This window comes from Heteronotia binoei, chromosome 9 (genome assembly GCF_032191835.1).
Source record: "Heteronotia binoei isolate CCM8104 ecotype False Entrance Well chromosome 9, APGP_CSIRO_Hbin_v1, whole genome shotgun sequence".
NCBI lineage: Eukaryota > Metazoa > Chordata > Lepidosauria > Squamata > Gekkonidae > Heteronotia > Heteronotia binoei.
The window spans coordinates 3,715,893-3,740,394 of NC_083231.1; the positions used below are offsets into that span (position 1 = coordinate 3,715,893).

The following is a 24,502-nucleotide window of genomic DNA, read 5'->3' on the forward strand; positions in this document are numbered from 1 at the left end:
TCCTCTGGGAAGTGAACACGCATCGGTTCTTTCTCACAAATGGGTGTACACCAGTTGTGAGTATGTTCATTTTAACTGTCGAACAAACACTCAAGCGTTCCAGCAGGTGCTCCCCTGGCAGGAGTATGTATCATCCACTGCTGCAACCTTGGCCCATTCCAGCAGACTCTCCTCTCTCTTCCTTCTACCACAGATGTTTGCGGCAGCTACTACAGATGCCCCACAACCACCAGTCTTTCTCACAGCCTGTGTCAGGTTTTATGTCTTCCCACAAATGCCTTCCTCTGCACAAGAGTCCCAGCTCACCACCAAGATCCAAAAACAGCCTCCACCTCTTCCTACTCACTCAGCAAGCAGGCAGGCAAATCATGATGTATGAGCTTCACGAAACAAAGTGAGGAAGTAACAATGTGGATAATTAAAGAGAGAGACAGACTTGGGTGTGGGATAAAGACTTGGGCTGGCTGGGCTGGCTGAAGGCAGGAGAGGACTTTCAGGGGTCTCTGAAGATAAGGGCTATGGCTGGGGGGCAGAGGCCCTGGGGGAGCACTTTGCAAGCAGCCCTGGCCATGCAAAGGCTGCTGAGAGTGTGACAGATGACCCAGAAGCCCTTGGCTTCAGACCCCAGCTGCTCACCGACTGCAGACTTGCGTGGCACGAGACCCTGCCGGTGTTCTTCCAAAAGCGCACCGCCTCTGGATTTGTGGCGGATGCAGCACAACAGACACACAAGTGCCATGAAGCTTTCCTTGCTACCCAAGATCAGCTTTATCAGCTTGTCCACAATCAGGCTGACAAGGCGGCTGCATAAGACTCCTCCTCCAGATCCAATGCCCTCCAGTGAGGTCAAAGTTATCTGTGCTTAGTACTCTTGACTGTTTTTCTGTTTTCTGTTCAAATAATAAACTTTCTTTTCATTATTACAAAATGGATGCCAAATTCAAATTTGATTTCTTTCTACTTCTAATTTGCAAACCTTAAAGTATCTGGGCTATGCTCCTCTCTCTGGCTCCTGTTGGGCATAATTGCCATTTCCCCTCCACACAACGATGTTCCCTGGGGGTGGGGAGGGCTGTCGAGTTGCAGCTGCCCTACAGTGACCCTGGAGGGGGGGTTGACCCTTGCCTGCCTCTGCGTAGTGACCCTGGACTTCCCTGGTGCTCCCCCATCCAGGTACGGACCAGGCCTGGTGGGCCATGCAGGGCTGGGCTTATACCACTTGGCAAATCTCTTCACTATGCCAACAACTGAGTCCAGCAGCACCGTAAAGACCAGCAACATTTCCCAGGGTATAAGCTTTCCTCAGTCAAAGCCCACTTCATCAGTAACATTAAATGTAGATGGATAAAATTAAATACGCCAAACACCGTAGTTGCCTTTTGCGTTCTTAAAACAGTAAAATAAGTTTATGTTCATTAAGAATATAAGAACTGGAATGTATTTCAATATCTCCCCAAAACCCTTTGTTTCCCCAGGGGCAAGGGTTTCCAAGTTTCCAAGCCACAAAACACATCGTCTTGGACACCCTCCCGACCCATATCTGCTGGTACCCCAGGCAGCCCTCCCACCTCCTTTTGCCCCTTCTTTTCAGCACAGTCCTGGCAATTTTAAATCCTCTACACAGCTTTAAAGCTGACAATGAAGAAACTGAAATTGTTCCAGAGGACCCCCCATTCCTATGTATGGGTGTGAATGAAGACTTCTTTCTTGTATGGCAGACTTACACACAGAAAGTAGGTAATAATATAAAATGTGTCGCCAAGTTGATACAACAGGCACACAGACCGATTGGGCAATCCTCCTGTATACTAATATCTAGCTTTTCAATCCATTCCAGTTGCAGCTGGGGAGAGAGCTCTGTCACATCTCCCTGGGAAGCACGACACTCACATTCCTATGACAGATGGAAAACAGTTTGGCAGGCTGCACCACGATTGGGTCCTGGTCCTTGTATTTTGCTCCATTTAAACAACATGTCTGCACAACTGCCGAAGCCTATTTGTATTCTATTAGCCATCTTCCATATTTTACATGGCAAGTCAAATCCTGCAGGCCTCTTGCTGGCTGTGAATGAAGACTGCTACAGGAAGAAAGCTGATTCTTTTGATATGTGGTGTTGGAGGAAAAGTTTATGGATACCCTGGACCACCAAAAAGACAAATCGGCAGGTTGGAAATAAAATCAAGCCTGAACTGTCCCTAGAAGTGAAAATGACTAAAGGGAGGTTCTCATACTTTGGTCACATCATGACCAAACCGGGTTTGATTCCCCACTCCTCCACTTGCACCTGCTAGCATGGCCTTCGGTCAGCCATAGCTCTGGCAGAGGTTGTCCTTGAAAGGGCAGCTGCTGTGAGAGTCCTCTCAGCCCCACCCACCTCACAGGGTGTCTGTTGTGGGGGAGGAAGGGAAAGGAGATTGTGAGCCCCTCTGAGACTCTTCGGAATGGAGGGCGAGATATAAATCCAATATCTTCATCTACCTCACAGGGTGTCTGTTGTGGGGGAGGAAGGGAAAGGAGATTGTGAGCCCCTCTGAGACTCTTCGGAGTGGAGGGAGGGATATAAATCCAATATCTTCATCTACCTCACAGGGTGTCTGTTGTGGGGGAGGAAGGGAAAGGAGATTGTGAGCCGCTCTGAGACTCTTCAGAATGGAGGGCGGGATATAAATCCAATATCTTCATCTACCTCACAGGGTGTCTGTTGTGGGGGAGGAAGGGAAAGGAGATTGTGAGCCCCTCTGACTCTCTTCGGAGTGGAGGGCAGGATATAAATCCAATATCTTCATCTACCTCACAGGGTGTCTGTTGTGGGGGAGGAAGGGAAAGGAGATTGTGAGTCACTCTGAGACTCTTCGGAGTGGAGGGCGGGATATAAATCCAATATCTTCATCTACCTCACAGGGGGTCTGTTGTGGGGGAGGAAGGGAAAGGAGATTGTGAGCCGCTCTGAGACTCTTCGGAGTGGAGGGTGGAATATAAATCCAATATCTTCATCTACCTCACAGGGTGTCTGTTATGGGGGAGGAAGGGAAAGGAGATTGTGAGCTGCTCTGAGACTCTTCGGAGTGGAGGGCGGGATATAAATCCAATATGAGAAGACAAGAGTCACTGGAAGAAGACAAGAATACCGGGGGAAACTGAAGACAACAGGAAAGGAGGAAGAGCCAACGGGAGCTGGGCAGAGTCCGCCACAAAGGCCCTCCGCTTGCAAGACTTGAGTCAGCTGTGCATGAGAGGTTGTTTTGGAGGTCACACATTCATGGGTTCACCATACATTGGAAGCGACTTGGCAGCACTTGACAGACACACCTAAAGCCCACCTGTTTATGGGGTTTTTAGGCACCTCTCATACATCCAGCCCCCATTTGTACCTCCCAGGTCTGGGGCTGACGCCAAGCCCAGGGGGCCCTTTTCTCCCCAGAAGTGAGCTGAAGATCCTCCTGCAGCATGACTCAGATGCAGCTGCACCCCTTTCCAAACAGGAACAGATTATTCTCCTGACTCAGCTGTGCAGTTGTCTTCTTGCAGCAAAATCACAAATAAGATTTCTCTTGGCACCCAAAGACATCCAAAATAAATGTTTTGAAACTGTCTGCAGCGAGATGAAAGCAAGCCAGAAGAGAACCCCCACCCCGGCGGGTTTGTTTTTCCAGCTCAGACTTTCCTGTGGGCTCATCCCAGACACGGAGCCCGGCCCATCCTCTGGCTTATGGAAGCACCAGGAGAATCAGGGGCTCCTCCAGCCCTTCAGGGGAATGTGGGGCGGAGGGGGGGAGGGAGGCTTTGGCCTCACCAGATTTCGTGCAGATACCAAACAGCAAACTGGACAGCCTGTTCTTGCATACATTCTCTTGGTGGGAAGCCACATCAAGGCCAGTTAAGTCTACACAGATCCACCGTCTTCCTGCCTGATCCAAGACATGTTTGCTCAGACATCAGTCTTGCGCTGTTTTGTTGGCCTTCTCCCCAAGCAGCCGTGGATAGGATGACAGCCACATGACGGCTGTGGGTATCCCACGAGAGATGTCTGGCTGCCCTGCCAGCTTTTACCAGCGCTAGACTTGAATGCACCTTGCCGTGGAGCCCATTTGGTGACTTTGGGCTCATCACTCCCTCAGCCTCGCCTCCCTCACAGGGTTGTGGTGAGAATAACCCTTGGAGCAAGGGTGAGATAAACACACAACAGACAAACAGTTAACCCAGGGTCCCTCAGTCTTGAGGCCGTACTCAAAGACTCAACATGACCCTAGGCCATCTGGAGAACAAGAGACTTCAGGCTAAAACTAGCCATGAACTAGAAAAGAAAAAAAAAACATTAAGGTGCATCTGCAATTAAAGACTTTCACTCACTAGAACAACGTTTGGGTCCAGTCGGGCACTTCTGAGTCCAACAAACTTTAATCCTGAGTATAAGCTTTTGGATGCCCACTTAGCACACACAGGAAAGCAACTCAAACTTTGGTCTGTTGCTTCAGACGAACACAGTGACAGACACCCCCCCCCCCCCCGAAAACACAGAGAAGGAAGGCGGCAGCATTTCTGACTAGGCAAGTGCACAAGGAGTAAGGACTGGAGCAAAGAACTGGAGTGAACGCGGGAAGGACAAAACCAAAGCGGCCTCTGGACAATGCCTGTGAATTTGGAGGGAGATCACTGCAAAACATACGAGTCCGGCCACCCTGCCGCCTGCGCCCTCCACAAAGCCCGGGAGCCAAGGGCATGTGTGCCAGCTCCACAGCCGAGCGGGGCCAGGGGGTGTCAAGGCGGCACTTCTCCGGCCTCTGGGGCTCGCTTGTGTTTAGCGGGCCTCCCCGTCGAGCGCGGCCGGCCTGGCGCCTCCCTTCCGGCCGGCGAGGCTGCCCCCCCGCCCGGGCCCCAGGGCCCTGCTCCCGGCTCTTACCGGCTCCTCCTCGGCAAGCCGCGGCGGGGGCCTGCTGGACGGCGGGGAGGCCCTGCTGCAGAGCGCGGCGGGCGGCGGCGCGCAGGCGGCAGAGGTTGGCGTAGGGGCGGCCGTCGGTGCCGCAGACGGGGGCGCTGAGCTCGCACTGGCAGGCGCCGCCGGGGGGGCGGCAGTGGAGGCCGTCTCCGCACGGCGGGTCCTCGGGCCGCCCGCACGCCTCGCCCTCGCCGCCCGCGCACACCAGGCAGCAGTTGCAGCCGTCGGGCACGTAGCCGCTCGGGCAGCCGGGGCTCGGGCAGCGGGACACATCGCAGCGCGCCGGGCACTGCCCGCTCCCGCCCCGCGCCGCCGCCGCCCCCACCAGCAGCAGCAGCAGCAGCGCCAGCAGCATCGCCCGCCCTGCCCGGCCCCGCACAGCCGCCCAAGCCCACGAGCCGCCCCCGGCCAGCGCGGCACACTCGGCCGCCGCGCCCACCCGGAGGCGGCGCTGCTGGCCGCCGCCTTGGCTCCGCGCCCCCCGACAGGCAGGCAGCGCCCAGGAGGAGGAGGAGAGACGCAGCCCACGCGCCGCCCGCCCGCCCCAGCCTCGACGTGGCGGCCCAGCGAGGGGCCGGAGCTGCTGGCCAAGGCCTTGCACCGAGCAGCCCGCCCCCCCCCCCCACCCCCGCAGCTGCAGGCCGGGCCCAGCCTTGGAGCGGGGGTGGGGGCTGCACTCCAAGGCCTCCCTGCGCCCGGGGCTCTCTCGCCTCCACCCCCCCCCCCCGCCCTGCCCTGCTCAGGGCTGCCCTCGGGGCGAAGGCCTTGGACGCCACCCGGGCACCAGGGCTGCCTTTCCCAGAGGAAGCACCTGCCGCACTTTGCCTTTTCCCGCCTTTGTCCGGAGACTTCGGAAGGAGAAAGGGCAGCAGGCCGGGCAGGAGCGCCTGGGGTTACCTGCCCGCTTGCCTGGCCTGACCTCCCAGAAAGAGGCAGCCGGCCATTTATTTATCACCTTACTTCACATTTCTATCCTGCCCTCCCAGAAAGGGGCCCGAGATGGGTCACATCAATAATAAAAAGTATTGCAGAACTTTAAAACAGCTGGCTAAAAACAACCAACCAACCAGTTTCCAAGTTAACAATTTCAGATGCTGGCCAAGTCAAAGACCAGGCCCTGGCTGACAGGAGACAAATGGCCAGAGTCAGGATCCATTCCTGCTCTCAGTCGAGTTCACAGATGGGCCTGCATGCGGCAGGGAGGCCTGCTGGTGTTCAGTGATGCCCGCTCTGTTTTACAGGCCCTGCGGAATTGCAGCAGGGTCTGCAGGGTCCAGATCTCCAATGAGAGCTGGTCTCACCCGGTAGGGGCCAGCACAGAAAAAGCCCTGGCTCTTGTTGAGGCTAGGTGGACATTCTTTGGGCCAGGGACAACCAGAAGCTTTTGCCCGGCTGAGTGTAAAGCTCTCCAGGGGATATATGGGGAGAGGCAGTCCCTAAGATATGCTGGTCCCAGGTCGTTGTGGGCTTTAAAGGTCATCACCATTACCTTGAAAAAGACCCAGTACTCAACTGGTAACCACTGCAGCTTGCAGAGCACCAGTTGGATGCACACCTGTGTAGGTTTTGCAGTCAGCAAGTGTGCCACCGCATTTTGCACCAGCTGGAATTTCTGGATCAGTTTCAAGGGCAAGCCTGCATAGAGAGAATTGCAATAATTTAAGCTGGAGGTGACTTTTGCAGGGCTCTCTATGGCAAGATCCTGAGCAGAGAGGTAAGGAATTGGTTGCCTGGCCTGCTGATCTGGCAACTGCTGTGACCTGGGCCTCCATAGAAAGGGAGGCATCCAAGGTTTCTAACTGGCACTAATAGTGCCCCATTGATGGTTGGGAGCCAGCTGCACCCCAGCTCAGGCATCTGTGAGCCACCCAACCACAGCCTCCAGCACCTGGCCAATCGGGGCAGAGTCCAGGAGGCCACCTGTCAGCAGATAGAGCTGGGTGTGATCCACATACTGGTGACATCCCAGCCCATCCTGTGTACCAACTAGGCAAGGGAGCACATAAAACATCATCAGTGAGAGGATTGCCCCTTCTGGCACTCCACATTCCAGTGGGTCCATTCCAGACTCACAAACCGCCACCCTCTGTCCCCAGCTAGTCCATTGGCAAGATGTGTGTTTGGGGGGGGGGGGGGGAGCGCAGGCAACCGCAGTCCAGAAGACACCTGTCGGTCTGTTTTCCAGTGTTAGTATTGGGGGGGGTGGGGAGGAGAGGATGCCTTCCATCCTGAGGAGTCACTTCTGGACCACTTGGAGATGACTTGAATGAGAAGTAGGCTGGAGGGCAGATTTCTTTCTGCCTAAGTGGTTGGGACCAAAAAGTGCAGTGATGGAGTGAACCCGCTCCCCCCTCCACTGGGTCAGCCTGCTTTCAGGCTTGCCGCAGGCCACATCCTCCTTCCTTCCAGGGGTCAGGAAATTGCCAAGGAATGGCAGGAGCAGCAGTTGGATTGACCCAGCTGTGGCCCATCAGCTGAAGGAACCAGCTCCCGTGGGTTGGCCCCGCAGCCCTCTTCCGCAAATGGAGGGGCCTCTTGTCACATTCTGGCTTCTCGCTGCCGGGGCCTGCATCTGCCCCCAAAAGCCATCCTGAGCCTGCTTCGGCGGGGAGGGCAGGGTATAAATCAAATAAAATATAAGAAATAAAGATACCACTTTTGAGTAGGTGTTTTCAGGCCCCTTTCTCCCTGCAGTGGACCCAAAGTGACTTAAAAAAAGGGAGGGGGTTGCAGTTTTTGTGGGCCTTCTAATGGGGGATTTTGAGAATGAGGCTCCGGATGGTGCATACCCAAGCAGTTTGCCTGGAAGTCCGAAAGGATGGATGAGCTGAGGTATCCTCAGGAAGATTTATTTGAACATCAGGTACTGGGTTTTGTGATGATTTACTTCTTGGTTTGACTTGATTTTCTTTCTTCCCACTTTTTTCACTGTGCTCTTAAATTCATTTTGGGGTCTTGCTTGAGTTGGGTCAATTCTGCAGCTGATTATATTGGACTTTACAAATGCCATACTGAGTGTATGTTTTAATGTCATTTCTATAGTTAGCCACCATGGAGGCAGGATTTTATGAAAGTCAAACCAACTAAGGAATAATTTGTACCCCATTCTCCACCCCCTCCCCTCCCCCCCCTCCGCCAAGCCTCAAGACTGCTCATTATTTCACATTTAAAATGTACAAAGCAGCACAAACTCCTAAGCAACCCCCTCCAACGCCCATGCACCTCCGCTTTGGAGGGAGGCCTGCTGGAGGCCTCTCTGTCCTCTAGACACACACCAGCCCAGCTGCCGTTCCAGAGGGGGGGCTGCCTCCCCCCCCCCTGGAACTGGCGTGTGCTCAGGCAGCCTCTGACTTCATTGCGATGCCATTTCCTGTCGCTTGTTTATGCTCTCTGGCTGGTCTGCAGCGCCTGAGGGTGGGTTGGTTCTTACAAACTTTCACAAGAAATGCACGGTTGATACAATGGGGTGATTGCTTTATATTATTGCATAAATCTGCCTAGCAAAATTCTATATTTACTAGGATCAGTTTATTCTTACAGTATGGATCATTACAGGGTTAAAGTCCAGCCGCTGAAAAGAGAGCATCTGCCAACAAGCAGGCTTTGAAATATTTCTCACTGTCTTCATAACTCAAACCTTCCTGTCTCTGTATGAATAACCTGCTCTTGCTGGCTTCAGCCTTCTCGAAGCTGGTCCCTCCACTAGTCAACTCTAACAAATCTCCACACTGAAAGGTCTTTTCTTTTCTTTTTTGCTCTGAAATCCCTCATCGGCCATCTGTTGTTTGAGAGAGAAGTCGCCCATATTTCTGACAAAGCTGGCTCGAATTCAACTTGACTCATCTCTTCTTTTTCTGTCTTGTGTTAGATGCGGGCAGGATTCGGGAGGAGGCAAAGAGAGACCTCATCAGGAAGGAGGTGGCACCAGCAGACCTCGCCCCCACCCCTGCCAGGCCTTCTTCAGCTGGGGCTCTTGAGTTCCAATTTCTCCATGGTAGCTGGCTGCACAATATGGCCACCATGGAGGAGGGCTTGCCCATGACCCACCTTCGGAGCCTTCATGACCCAGTTTTGGGTTGGGTATCACTGGCCTGGGACATGTCAGGCATCAGGAACCAGTACCTGTCATGGCCCTTTGAAAAGAGCAGCAGGTATAGGCCTGAAAGCATCATTAGCTCTCTCTCCCCAGGGAGGGCATGTGGCACTGGGTTCCAGGATCCCTGGTTCAAGGCACACGCCCTGCTGCCCCTTACTCGGGGAGAGAATGCCTCCTCCCCAGGGCTTTTTTTTTTTGAGCAGGAACGCAGTCCCGGCTGACTTGGTGTCAGAGGGTGTGACCTAATATGCAAATGAGTTCCTGCTGGGCTTTTTCTACCAAAAAAGCCCTGCTCCTCCCCAAATGGCCCTTACCACTGACACACATTACCAAAAGAAAACCTTCAGAATATTGGAACCCTCTGGCTGGCTGAGCCGGTGTAAATATTCCAGATTGCCCAGAAAACTTGTCAGGTTTGCAACGAAAACAACGGACTGAGATCAAAACGAGGGGGGGACCCTCATGGTGCTTAATGTCAGCCTGGAGCATGTCCTGTCTTCTGTGTGCATGAGTGGAGGCAGACCGCCCAAGATGCTTTTCTCTTGCATTGTGGCTAAAACGAAGAATGTCAGTGTGTGCAGTTACCTAGGAGGATGTGCTGGTATCCTCATTTGTTATCTTAGGGACTACTAATAGAAGATGTTGTTGAGTCTCAGAGTGGGGTTTAGATGCTATTATATAGCGAGCTCAGCCAGCCTGAGGTAAGCAAGAACATTTTTTGAACAAGAGCAGAACTGAATGCAAACAGGCAACACCACTCCTTATATCCATTTGCCTGAGTTAAACCCGTCCCCTTATGTGGGCAGCAATCCACCCTATTGGTCTCTCCAGGCTCCTCTATTTGCATTTCCTGAGAGAAATGCCTTGCGTCCTGATTGGCTGGTTCTAAAAGAACAGCCAATCGGAATGTAAGCATCAGGATCTTGGAGGGCAATGATGCTTCAAGGTCAAACAACAGACATAACAAAGCAGCAGTCAAAACAACCAATACACAACAGATGCAGAATGGGGGATCTGGGAAACGTAGCAATCTCTTCCTTATATGCTTGTAGGGTGAGGCCAACACAGCTCTCAGCAGCAGCAAAAAGAAAAAGTGACACAGTAGAGTTGTTATTGGCGGTTTCAGCCACTATTAGCAGGATTGTGCAACAACTATGAGGAGGTGTGGCCTCAGAGGCAGGAGTCCTAGGCAGGCTGGCCAAGTGAGACGCTGGCTAAAGGGGTAACTGAGAGACATGGGGCTGAAACACAGGAAGGGACCCAAAGAACCAGAAGTGGTTCAGGAATGGAGATGAAGCAAGAGGGAACCAAGAAGAACATGGGGCAAAGTGTAATGGGCTCCTCAGAACAAAGAGAGCTGTGCGCTCCTAAACTTGCCTCCTTCTTTCTTTCCACTCACCTACTAAATAACCTTTATCCCCCCCTCCCCGCCCCCCAAGATCATCAGTTTTCCCTCCTTCCCTACCCTTGGCAGCCTCTACCCAGGAAAATGATGGCCCAGTTGCACCGTGGCCAACTGGAAGGACTTGCAAGCAGGGAACTTGCTTTCCTCTTTTCACCAACAACATATCGTCGTTCCCTGCTGCTCTTGACTTCCTTCGCTCCTTCCTTGCCTCCTCTCATCTTTAGCTGTATTTATTATGTATTTACTTCATTTCTGTACCACTTTTAGCCACAAAAGCAGATGATGTAATTCTCCTCCATTTTATCCTGGGGTGGGGGGGGAACCTGAGCAGGAGGAGACTGGGAATAAAAAACACTGGGAAAGTCTCTCCCCACCCACCCTGACCCCATTCCTCCCAAAGGGAAGAGGCGGTCTGCCAGCCCCATCCAACCCTCCCTCCCAACGAGAGGAGGAAGGAAAAGACTGCCTGGCTGGATACCACTTTCATCCCCTCGCACTCGGGGCTCAGGGGGGCCATTTCCTGCCCTCAGGCAGGCTTGGTGCTGCTTCCCTGGTTTCACACAAGGCTTAGGCAGGCTGAATGGGTGCCGCCTCCCCAGTGTCTTGGTCAGAACAAGGTGGGCTAGGCATGGTGGCCCCCAGTGGATAAGGCTGGACACAGCCTCTCCAATCTGGGCTGCCCTCCCCCCCCCTTGCAGGGGGCTTGGGCAGGCTGGGCTCAGCCGTTCTGTTGTAGGGCTGGCCAGGTGAAGGCCATCATCCCACCAGGAGAAGTCTTAATGGCCAGCTCTGTCCCTGCTTGTGAGGTACGCAAGGCTGAGGATGCAACCGGTCCAAGGTCACCCAGGGAGTTTCCAGAGCAGACCTTGGAGAGACAAGCAAGCCCTGTGGTATCAAGTCACTCAAGGCTCTGCACCTAGCCAATAAGTCTTCCTTCAGAGGCCAAAACAGTCCTGGAAAAGGCCCCCTTTTTATTATTTATTTATTCAGTCACTGAATTTATACCCTGCCCTCCCTGACGGGGCAGGCTCAGGGCAGCTGTACTGACAGAAACCAAAACTGTTATGGCTGCCTAGCAACTGAGGAAATTAATTTCTTAAAGCTAGAGATGCTCCACTTATCATTTTGTTTTTTTTAAAAACCTCCCGATGGTTTTGGATTTCTTTTTAAGATTTCAGATTTTCCTGCAAACCTGGAGCATTTTTCAAGTTTGTAGAAAGATCTGTCTTGACCATTCATGGGCCCAGCCTCTGGATTTAAGTATCCTCAGATTTGGGCTAACTGACTATTAGTATATATAAGTGTGGACCTGTGACAATCGGGGGCAGGAGAATTCTCCCCCAATTGGCCTCACTACAGCTTTGTCATAGCAGGTTTGCCCTCATCTTGCCAGCTCCAGCTGTGGCGACAGTAGAGGCAGCCCCCCCAATCCCACGTGACCCCCCCACACACACACACTTCCAGCAGCTACGCCAGCCCTCCCAACTTCTTCACCATCAACCAAAGTCTGCTTTTGTGTGTTTTTGGAAGGAAGACAAGAAAGAGCAAGAATAATTGGCTCAGGACTGAGAAAGAAAAGAAATGGCTGCATGAGGACAAAATCAGCAACATTAAAGAACTGGGAGGCAAGAAGGGAAATGGGGGGAGGGAAACTGAGGATTGGAACAGCCATTAAGCGAGTTGAAAGGTGTTAGAGGCTTCACTTCCTGCTGTTTACCTTCTTGCCTCTGGTCTGATGTAGCAGGATAGACCCACCAGCCCTCCTGACCACCTCAGTGGCTAAGCCAGACTCTAAAAGGAGTATTCCTTGCACCCCATTTCCCCTTCATTGCTCCAGCAGTGGCTCTACCAGTACATGCACAGACAACACCCCTCCGGCTGGGAAGATTCATGCCCCCCTCCACCACCCCAGACCGTTTTCAGATTGCTTTGCAGACCTGGGTGTCCCCCAACTTTGTAGAGAAATCTGTTTTTGTGTGTAAATGGCCCTAAGAACATAAAAGAAGCCATGTTTGATCAGAGTGGGGACGGCGGCGGCAGGAAAGACAAGCAATCTGCTGAAACAACAGCTGCAGCCGCTGCCACCTCCCCACGCAATTCAGGAAGGAAGTGGTCGCTTGTCCCTCCTGCCACTGCTGCCCCCATGCTGATTGCGAGCGCGCCTGAGGGCTGGCATAGGAGTGGCCGGCCTCTGGTGCAGTTTTACCCACCTATCAGCTGATTGGTGCGGGTGGCCTTTGAAGAGCGGCGCTTCACTGCCCGTTCCCAGGCATTAAAATTGTGAGGGAGGAGGTGGAGGCGCTGGGGGGGCAGGGCAGAGCGTGGGGCAGGGGGGTGGCGGGTACTGAGGCTGCCTGGGGAGCCATGCGCCTTAGGGCCGGCCCTGAACCTGACTGCTCAGCAATTTCATTGAGTGCCCACGAGTTCTGGTATGTGAGAAAGGGAGAAAAGGACTTCTTTCTCTTCCTTCTCTATTCCATGCATAATCTTGTAAACCTCTATCACGTCATCCCTCAGACGTTTCTCCAAGCTAAAGAGCCCCAAGTGTTTAACTTTTCTTCATTACTTTGCGCTTGGACACATTGAAACTCATTTGCCAGGTTGACACCCACTCGCTTATCCTCAACAGATCCCTTTAGTGTCCTGATCCATACATTTAAGTATCTGCAGATAGGCCCTCACTTCACTATTAGATATGATGATGATTGAGAAAGGTGCTTGGAAGGAGTTAAATTTGGGCTTTCATCTCAATGCCTTCTCTACATATCTCATTACATATGCTCAACCCACTTTCCCCAAGTATGGCAATATATCCACAGTATTCCAACGTATTTCTCTTTTAGGATAGTGTATCAGAATAATACTTTTGTACTGACATACCCAAACAAGGGATATTGGCTGTTTATCTCATTACATATAGTAAACCCATCTTCCACTCTATTTTAATGTATTTTTTCCTAATGGCAAACTAGAATGATGTATATATTTATGTTACATGTTAAAAGGTAAATTAGTTGGACAGGAAAAACTCCTGGGAAAGAAATGCCCTCAATTTTGACCCAGGTTTATTAGCAATAGAATAATTAACAGGCATTCTCACATTCTGACATGTGACTGTTTTATGGTTTCCCACGCTAATGCAACCCAGATCAAAGGTTTTCTGAATTTGTTAATTTTACTATTCTGCTATTGGTTTTTAACTTGGCATTCCAAACCCCACCAGCTATGTGTGGCTCTGCTTACTGTCCCTCATTCCTCGTCTGAAGAAGAGTGCATGCACACGAAAGCTGACCTTCTGAATAAAACCAAGTTGGTCTTAAAGGTGCAATCGACTCCTATTGCATTCTACTGCCTTCTCTCCTGGTAGACTGGGGCTCAAAGGTAGAAGATTCAGGTACCCAGCTGCCAGTTCTTGCAAGGTGTGCGCCAGGAATCCAGCCATTACTAAGGGGATGGAGGAGAGCCAAGACTGTGGTAACAGGCTGCATCTATCGAGAGGAGGGTACAGCTGGGCTATGGCTGCTGGGGAGCAGAGTGCCAGCCTCTGTCCTTGTTCCTAAGCCAAGAGCATTTCTGGGGGAACTGGTAAAGCCAAGCCCCATTCTGAAAAGGTCAGCTGAGGCAGCAGAGAGCACAATTGCCCTTGCTTTGTCAGCCCCTGACCCCCTCTGGCCCACTGCTCCACAGCCCATGAGAGGGTGGAAGGATGGCCCCCTCAGACAGGAACTTCTCCTCCTCTTCTTCCTTCCTTTCTGCCAGCTGGCTGGGAGGGAGATGAGAGAGAGAAGCTCTTTCATTGCATTTCATCTTCCTGTCCTACTCCTGCAGTGGCTAATTTGCCTGCAGCATTTTGGACCAGCTGCCACTGCCAGCTTATGTTCAAGGGCAATCCTGCAGAGCCCCTCCTTGGTGGCAGGCCAGTGGTGCAGCTTCAGCCTTCAGCATGCTGGGCCACTGCCAGCCAAAGCCTCCCCGCTCCTACTTGAGAGGGGTCTTCCAAAGAGGACCCCCAGGCTCAAGACAATCCAACAGGCACCGAGAGGCTGAGGAGGACCCCAGAATGTCACATTTCTACCATCTACGAGATAACCCAATGGGACTTTGACACTTTATTGGCACTAGGTGGCTCTAGAATGTGTGTTAAAAAAATTAACTTTTGGAGCTAGCCCCATTTCAGATTCAAGTAATTGAATAAAAGTGAATTTAAAGAAAAAGAAGTGCTGAAGACTGTGATACCCAAATGTGTTGTAAAGAGACTGGTAACCTACACGTTCTTACTTTTGAGTACGCACAATTATGCTCTACTGAACTTCCAAGAAAACACGTATAAGTTTGTGGTTCCTTTACAGAGATGCAGTCCAGCTGGCTACACAGACTGCTTTCAGACAGTTTGCAGTATTTAAAGGAAGTCACCATGTTTAGGTTAAGTTTCAAACAAGAAACTCTTAAGCTTTAATAGTCAGTATGTTTATTGCTTGTCCAATCCTGCAGGTAATTACATTTCAACAATCTTCTCCTTAGATGAGCACTTAATTTGCTTTGAAATCTGCTTGGAAGATGCAGACTGTTCCGTATCATATCACACTCATTTTATTAAAGTGCACACAGGTGAATCTTTGGAGACTTTTGCAGAATCATATGTTCTCAGTATAAAAACGGCATGATGTTTGTGGCATGCAAGCGGCCCCTGCGCCATGTCATATACGAGCAGGTCTCTTGCACACTGTCTGGGCACCAGGTGTATGGCTGGAATCTCATTTGACAGTCTTCGCTAGCGCCTGTGCTGCTCTCACATGACCCTGAGGAGGGGCTAGATTGATTCTGTGAATGTTGAGCTCCGTTGCAAAGGCTCTGGCCTTCCGATAGTAAGAGAGAGAGACCTCCCGGTCCACCAGGAAGTTGTGGTAGATAATTGCGAGCCTCGTGTAAATCTTCAGCTGAGCTTTCTTGTTGCCCAGTTCCATGGCTGCTGCCAGAGCCAGGTTGTAGTACCCAGCGGCATCGAAAGGATCCTGAAAGAGCAAAAGAAGTTGTGAACGGCCAGGGCTTGCAGGAGAGGAAAGGAAAAGACACCAGGAGGCCTGCGTGGCATTCTACAGGCCGTCACCCAGAGGGATGGGCCCTCAGGAAACCCTCACTTGCTGGCTCTTTGACTTCCATAGGAACATCCATTCTGGATCAACCCAAAGATCTGCTGTCAAGTCCAGCATTCTGATCATACAGTGCCCCCCCCCCACAGCTGCCTCTAGGAAGCCCCCAAGCAGGGACCACTGCAGCAGCATCTCCCGCCCATCCTTCCCAGCCGCCGATATAAAGAAGCCTGTTGCCTCTGGAAGGGCAGACTAGTGGCCATCATGACTAGTAGCCCCGTCCGCCGTGGATTTCTCCGCTCCCCTTTTAAAGCCTTCCAAGTTGGCAGGCCTCAGCACATTCTGAGGCACAAACTGTCACAATTTACTTCCTTTTGTCTCTCCTGAATCTCCCACCCGCCAGCCACTGTGGATGGCCTCAGGCCTGAGTCCCACGGGAGAGAGTCTAGGAGAGGGAGGGATGCTTCTCTCTGGCCACTCTATCCACCCAGTGCATAATTTTAGAGACCTTTACCTTATCTCCCCTTACATTTTTTAAAGAAAAGCTGAGCAGCCCTAAGCGTTTTAACTAGTCCTCAAAGGGTCTGTTGCTGCAGCCCTGTGATAATTTCGGTTGCTCGTTTTTGCACTTTTCCAAGTCCTGCCATGTGCTTGTTCAGGTGTGGTGATGAGAACGGTGCAAGTGTGGCTGCAGCAGATGCAGTGCAATTGTGGCAGTCCTGTTGCAGTTATGGCCAGCATGGAATCTGCCTTTTTCAGAGGAGCCACACGTTGGGTCGATGCATTTCCATCGAGCTCCCCACTTCCACCCCAAGGTCCCTTTCTTGGACTGTTGCTGCCAGCGCAGAGCCCATCAGTCTACCTATAAAGCTGGCGTTTGGCGATTTTTTGCATCACTTTACACTACTTGTTCGCCCTGAATCTCATTTTGCCATTTTAATGCCCATTCCTCAACTTTGGTGAGATCCATCTGGAGCGCTTCTCAATCCATTTCTGTCTTAACCACCCTAATTTGGAGTCATCTGCAGACTTGGCCACCTCACTCCTCACCCCTAACTCCAGTCACTTATGAGCGAGTTCAAAAGCACTGGTCCCAATAAAGATCCCCAAGGAACCTATTTTTTAAATTTTATTTTATTTTTATTTGATTTGATTTATATCCCGCTCTCCCTGCCGAAGCAACCTGGCTTCCGCATCCCTTCCATGGCAAAAACTATTTATCCCTGCTCTCTACTTCCTGCTTTTTTAAAGCCAATTTCCAATCCACAAGATAACTTGTTCTCTTAACCCATGACTCTAAAGTTTGCTCAGGAGTTTTTGGTGAGGGACTTTGTAAAAAGCCCTTTGGAAACCCCAGTAAACAACATTTATCAGCTCATTGCTGTCTACATATTGATTGACATTTCAAAGAATTCTAAAAGGTTAGTGAGACATGACTTCACAGAAGCCAGCTTGGTTTTTATTCAGCAGGGTTTGTCCTTGTATACACTTGATGATTTTATCTTTAATAATGCTTTCCTTAAGTTTACCTGCAACAGATACTGGCCTGTTATTTCCTAGATCCTTATTTTAAAAAATGGGTGTTGCATTTCCACTCTCTAATCCCCCAGCACAGAAGCAGATCTTAGGGACATGTCACATATCTTAGTTAGAAGATCAGCAGTTTCACATCTGAGTTCCTTAACTCTAGGATGGACATCTGATGATTTGTTAGTCTGCAGTTTATCAGTAAGTTCTAGAACTTCCTCCCTCATCACCATTATTTAACCCAAACCCACATTCCATTCCATATTTTTAAATCCTATCATACCCTGAGAGCCTAGATCAAGTTCCAGCATAAAAGCATGGTTGGAAAAATAAAAGACTGGTGGGTTTTTTAGGCATCTCTTGTGAATGTTTTCTGTGCTTGCTGTCTGTAACACCTGTGGGATACCTGGAGTGCCACATAAAGCGTAGGAAGCTGCTCTTAGCCAGCTTTGACATTTTAAAATGAAAGGTGGGACAGACATACATTGATTGCACCAAATAAACAAACAAACGTTTTGCATACTTTTAACCGAAGCATGTGGTTAAAGCCTCAGAATAGTCTTTCTCCTCAAATTCCCAATCTAAATCACACACCCACCCAATCTAAAAGCCCACCTCATTCCTCAACAGCCACAGAACAAGAGGCTAAAAATAAAACATTCTCCTTGAACTCATCACCATTGTTGTTCTTTTTAAAAAAATAATTACAAATCTGAAGTTGGTAAAGGACATCTCTGGATTTAAAGCCACCATGGACCACTGAGACAAATAACTCCTACTGTTCTCAGTGATACTGCTGGCTCTTGAAAGGAAATGCATGGGAGAGAAACTGTTAGTATCTGCAGAAAATTGTCACCTGACTGGTCCTCCAACCAGTGAACAAGGTGACTGGTTCCATTAATTTTCTAACATGGGCTAGCTAACGGGATCCAGCCACCTCCTGGGGCAAGACTGCATGTTTCAGTATAACCCTGAGAGCCTTTTCTTAATAATATACGCTCCAGTCTCAAGTGATGGGGGGAAATGTTCATGTTCAAGTACTAATTCATTTATATTATTAAAACCTTTTAGCCCACTTTTCTCCTGAGCAAAACCAGGACCCAAATATCAGTTCCCTTCCGGTGTCTCACCTTCAGTTCATAGAAAATGATGTCTCCGAGAACAAGGTAGACCTGCATGTAGTATAAGGCTTCTTCGTCATACTCCAGAGGGGCAGGGCAGAGGGACAGAGCTTTCAGGAAGAAGTGCTCCGCAAGCTCACTGTGCCCCAGATGGTGGTGGATGACAGCCAGACGGTGATATGCCGCTCTTTCACTCAACGGTATCCCTAACAAAGGAAACAACAACCAGCATGGGAATCTAAGAACAAAATATTTCTAGAACCGTGTTTGATTCCCAACTCTTCCACTTGCATCTGCTGGAATGGCCTTGGGTCATCCATAGCTCTGGCAGAGGTTGTCCTTGAAAGGGCAGCTGCTGTGAGAGCCCTCTCCAGCCCCACCCACCTCACAGGGTGTCTGTTGTAGGGGAGGAAGGTAGAGATTGTGAGCCACTCTGAGACTCTTCGGAGTGGAGGGTGGGATATAAAGCCAATATCATCATCATCTTCTTCTAAAAGCACTAGACTTCTTCTAAGGATTAACAGCCTTAGGTCTAAAGTACACATGGCTGCCATGGAATGGCCATGGGGACTTGCAGAAAGAGGGAGGGACTCAGCGCAGAAGAACTGCAGAGTCCAATTCTGTTCAAGACCACGGTGCAAGGCCTGCCTTTCCCTGAACCATTTCCTCTGCCCCATCAGGCAGTTGCATGTACACGGAATGTGTGGCAGGGAGAAGGAACCCCTCCCCTCCCTGTTCTGGGGTCCTGGTCCAAATCAGGCCTCCTGTGGCACTTCTGAACAGAGTCCCCATGAGGAACCAGCAGCCAGCATCCTGCTGCAAGTCTACATGACCATTATGCACCAGATGTTATGTGTAGTTTAGCTCTTATTTAGCCTTATTCAAACATGCACATTCATCAAGAAATGGCATCAGTGCCCAAGGATAACCTGCATGTGTGAATGGGCCACTGCACTAAACAGCACTCTCCTGATTCTTCAAAAGCAAGTATTTCCAATTGGTTGCATCCACTCCCTTTTTGATGCATGATGCTTGCAAATAGATGCACGCCACATGCACGGCTCATGGTAAACAGACTTCACTGTGCCTTGTGTGTTTAGAGCCAGGCAAGAAGTTAAGGCCTCGCTGTACATACATGGATCACATGTGCCAGCTGTAAAAGGTAAAGTCAGGAATACAGGAGCCAAACAGGAGCCCAGACATCCAGAATAGAACTGCCTTGCAGAAGGATAAGGAACAAAAGTGTAATAGAACAGGATGACCCCCAAGTAAACTAGAGATAGTATGATCAGCAGCAGATATGTAGAGATAGTATGATCAGCAGCACATATGTGTCTGGGCCCTGGGAATGACATGGGGGTCCAATTAAATGCAGAAAAGACAGTCCAAAGATGGGAACCACTACATGCGATCACTGCTTTTGATATTCTTTAATACAGGGGTCCTGAACCCCTGGGCCATGGACCAATACCGGTCCATGGGCTGTTAGCAACCAGAGACCTTCACCTACTCCTTATTTAAAGATCCCCATAGGGGAGCAGGGATGGGGGCTGCCTGGGGCAGCAAACCCCCCCCCCCTTACTGGTCCATGAAAAAATTGTCTTCCACAAAACCAGTCCCTGGTGCCAAAAAGGTTGGGGGCCACTGCTTTAATATTATCAAAGCAAGAAAGAACTAACACAGCTTATATATATTTTACAAAGCCATTTCAGCATAGATAACTTCATATGGTGTTTGCCATTGCTAGCTCTACATTAATTGTCTATGTACAATCATTGACTGGCATCAGTGTATCCTTTTATGTTATTAAATATTAAAATTGTAAATAATTATGTTTTAATAAAATGGAGGAAAATTCTCTAGACTGTTTTTACTTGGATACTATATCCAGAATGAACCAAAATATTGTTGAGGTGTCTTGCCAGGAGATGAAAAAGGATACAGGAAAGATAATCAGACACCCAGGGCTTCTTAAGTGTACTTCTATGTCTGAATCAGGCCTGACTAGAGACACCCAGAAGAAGATCCATTTGTGAACTAGCCTTCCACTGAAAAAAGGAATAGCTTACATTTCGGTGACATCAGTTAGCTGCATTCAGTGCTGTCAACCAAATGTAATAAAATGTACATTCCCTTTAAAACAAGCAACAGCTCTTCATTATTTGCAGTCAAACACTGTGCTGTAATCAAGGAAACACAAGCTGGTTTTCTTCTGAAATTCTCTCCTATGCTCCAGTAACCAACATAAATTTGCAATATGATCTCTGGTACCACTTCCTTTTCTGAATCCAGCTAGCAAATCTGGCATTTCTCATTCTGTATCTAGTAACAATCTGTATCTAGTAAAAGGATTACTGAAGGAGGATGGGGAAATGGCTGAGAAGCTGAATGCATTTTTTGCCTCCGTCTTCACCGTGGAAGATGAGAAGTGTTTGCCCGCCCCAGAAACACTAATATTGGAAGGGGTGTTGAAAGACCTGAGTCAGATTGAGGTGACAAAAGAGGAGGTCCTACAACTAATAGACAAATTAAAAACTAATAAGTCACCGGGTCCGGATGGCATACATCCGAGAGTTCTGAAAGAACTCAGAGTTGAACTTGTGGATCTTCTAACAAAAATCTGTAATCTTTCATTGAAATCTGCCTCCGTTCCTGAGGGCTGGAAGGTAGCAAATGTCACCCCCATCTTTAAAAAGGGTTCCAGAGGAGATCCGGGAAATTACAGGCCAGTCAGTCTGACTTCAATACCGGGAAAGTTGGTAGAAAGCATTATCAAGGACAGAATGAGTAGGCACATTGATGAACACGGGTTATTGAGGAAGACTCAGCATGGGTTCTGCAAGGGAAGATCTTGCCTCACTAACCTGTTACATTTCTTTGAGGGGGTGAACAAACATGTGGACAAAGGAGACCCGATAGATGTTGTTTACCTTGACTTCCAGAAAGCTTTTGATAAAGTTCCTCATCAAAGGCTCCTTAGAAAGCTTGAGAGTCATGGAGTAAAAGGACAGGTCCTCTTGTGGATCAAAAACTGGCTGAGTAATAGGAAGCAGAGAGTGAGTATAAATGGGCAGTCTTCGCAGTGGAGGACGGTAAGCAGTGGGGTGCCGCAGGGCTCGGTACTGGGTCCCATCCTCTTTAACTTGTTCATAAATGATTTAGAGTTGGGAGTGAGCAGTGAAGTGGCCAAATTTGCGGATGACACTAAATTGTTCAGGGTGGTGAGAACCAGAGAGGATTGTGAGGAACTCCAAAGGGATCTGTTGAGGCTGGGTGAGTGGGCGTCAACGTGGCAGATGCGGTTCAATGTGGCCAAGTGCAAAGTAATGCACATTGGGGCCAAGAATCCCAGCTACAAATACAAGTTGATGGGGTGTGAACTGGCAGAGACAGACCAAGAGAGAGATCTTGGGGTCATGGTAAATAATTCACTGAAAATGTCAAGACAGTGTGCGTTTGCAATAAAAAAGGCCAACGCCATGCTGGGAATTATTAGGAAGGGAATTGAAAACAAATCAGCCAGTATCATAATGCCTCTGTATAAATCGATGGTGCGGTCTCATTTGGAGTACTGTGTGCAGTTCTGGTCGCCGCACCTCAAAAAGGATATTATAGCATTGGAGAAAGTTCAGAAAAGGGCAACTAAAATGATTAAAGGGCTGGAACACCTTCCCTATGAAGAAAGGCTGAAACACTTAGGGCTCTTTAGCTTGGAGAAACGTTGACTGAGGGGTGACATGATAGAAGTTTACAAGATAATGCATGGGATGGAGAAAGTAGAGAAAGAAGTACTTTTCTCCCTTTCTCACAATACAAGAACTCGTGGGCATTCGATGAAATTGCTGAGCAGACAGGTTAAAACAGATAAAAGGAAGTACTTCTTCACCCAAAGGGTGATTAACATGTGGAATTCACTGCCACAGGAGGTGGTGGCGTCCACAAGCATAGCCACCTTCAAGAAGGGGTTAGATAAAAAATATGGAGCAGAGGTCCATCAGTGGCTATTAGCCACAGTGTGTGTGTGTGTGTATATATATATATATTTGGCCGCTGTGTGACACAGAATGTTGGACTGGATGGGCCATTGGCCTGATCTAACATGGCTTCTCTTATGTTCTTAACAATCTCTATTTTGAGATTTTGAGCATCACTTTACTCACATGACAAATTAACTCAATGGTCTGATAGTTGCTGCAGTTTTGTTGTCTTCTCTTTTGGAATTGGAAAGTAGATTGAATGTTTCCAGTCAGTAGGCCATTGTTTTCTTTTCCATATTTGTTGGCATATTCCTGTTGATTTTGATGGACTCCATTTCTGTGGCTTAATATAGCTTAATGATATCCCAGAACTAAAGACTGGCAAAGCCAAATACTAGATACTTTTTCTTCCTTTTGGGACAGGAAAATCAGAACTAACCTCAGAGAGGGCCAGCATCCCAAAACTGAGACTATAAATTCTCAGGACATGATAAGAAGCTATCTTATATTTTTGCACTCTGTTGGACTCATGACCATTTGTTTTTTTTTTTTTTGAGTTTATAATATTTTATTAGGTCGTCTCAGTCATACAATCAGCAAGACAAAGATGTCAATTTTCTAAACAAAATAGGATTAGACATAACATCCTCCTCCAACTTAGAAAATTACAGACCTAGAAGGATTATCATTATCCTAAAACAACTTCTTTCATACATGATGAGATAGCACTGTGGTATAAAATCTGCAACTTACATATAGCCCCAAATAAGAAAGATATCCTATTAATCATTACAGAATAGTGAAGAAAAAAAAAAAAGATAATACAATAACTAAATATAATTCTTAACCAGTTAAATTTAATTTCTTTCCATCCACAAATACACTTTTTCCCATCTTCTTTTTGCTTCCTCCTTCGGGATTCCTTTTATTACATTAGCTAAAATATCCATTTCAACCATCTGCATAATTTTTTGAGTTATTTCTTCCCTGCTTGGGAGCACTTTGGCTTTCCAGTTTTGGGCAAATAAAATTCTGGCCGCCGTTATAATGTATATTGTAATAAATTCGTCTTCCCGTGGGACCGTCTCTTTAACTAGTGAGAGAAGCATACACTCTGGCTTAAGAGGAAAATTAACTTTGAGAATATCTATCAGAATTTTATGTATTTCCTTCCAGTACTTTTTAGACACACTACATGTCCACCATAAGTGGTAAAACGAACCTACCCTCGTTTCACATTTCCAACAAATAGGTGGGATAACATGATTAATTTTGTTTAGTAATACCGGCGTGATGTGCCATCTGTAAAAAAGTTTGAAAAAATTTTCACGAAAGTTAGCAGGCCTAATTACCTTATAATTATTTTTCCATAATATCTCCCACTGTTCTAGCGTAATATTAATCTTCAAATTACTAGCCCATTTTAACATAACATTTTTAACAACTTCATCCTCCAATTTTATTTGTAGAAAATAATTATATACCTTCCTAATCAATTTTCCATATGTCGATGTTATTATCCTGTCAAAATCAAAATCTTTCTTGGTAAACCCAACTATTTTATCTTTACTATATTTTGTCAAAATTTGAGTCATTACCCACCAATCGAAACATATCCCTCTTGCCTCCAGATCCTCCTTCTTTCTAATTTTATTAGTTTCATCTAGCAAATCTACATATCTGATTGCTTTCCCATAAGTCCACAACTGCGGTCGTATTGCAGCCTCCGCTGGGGATAACCACCTGGGTGTTTTCACATATATTTTCTTCTTAATCTTCATCCAAACTTGGAACAGCGCTTTACGAATTAGATGGCTTTTGAAGTAATTTTGAGATTTTTGGATATACCACATATTTGCGTGCCACCCCGCTTGTAGGTCAGCACCTTCTAACGTTAATAGACGGTTATCTTCCAACATTACCCACTCTCTCAGCCATAAAGTTGAGCAAGCTATGTGATATATCTCATAGTCCGGAATGCCAAGACCTCCATTTTCTTTTTTGTCTGTTAGAAATTTCCAACAAACTCTGGCTTTTTTCCCCTGCCACACAAAATTTTTAGACAGTTGATTTAATTTAACAAAAAACAGATCCTTTACGGCAAAATTTGCCATCTGAAACAAAAATAAGACTTTGGGGAGGATATTCATTTTGAGTAATGATACTCTTCCCATTATTGACAGTCTCAAATTAGACCATTTTTTAAATAGATTATCTATTTCCTTTAATAAGGGGACAAAATTATCGTCATAAATAGTACTACATCTGTCCGAAATCACCAATCCTAGATATCTGACTTTTTTATCTCTTTTAAGGCCCGTTTTCCTTTCCAGCTCACGAATATCTT

General features: G+C 48.3%; 1 protein-coding gene across 1 annotated transcript in view; it reads right to left on the reverse strand.

The window, feature by feature from the left end:
- Positions 1-14,891: 14,891 nt before the first annotated feature.
- Positions 14,892-24,502, reverse strand: part of SH3TC1 (SH3 domain and tetratricopeptide repeats 1) — a 57,407-nt gene continuing 47,796 nt past the window's right edge. Inside the window, exons 15-16 of the mRNA XM_060247266.1 lie at positions 18,188-18,384; positions 14,892-15,452 (exon numbers count right to left, since the gene is read on the reverse strand). Coding sequence (XP_060103249.1) covers positions 15,195-15,452; positions 18,188-18,384 — 455 coding nt within the window. The 3' untranslated portion in view covers positions 14,892-15,194. The remainder of the gene's footprint in view (positions 15,453-18,187; positions 18,385-24,502) is intronic.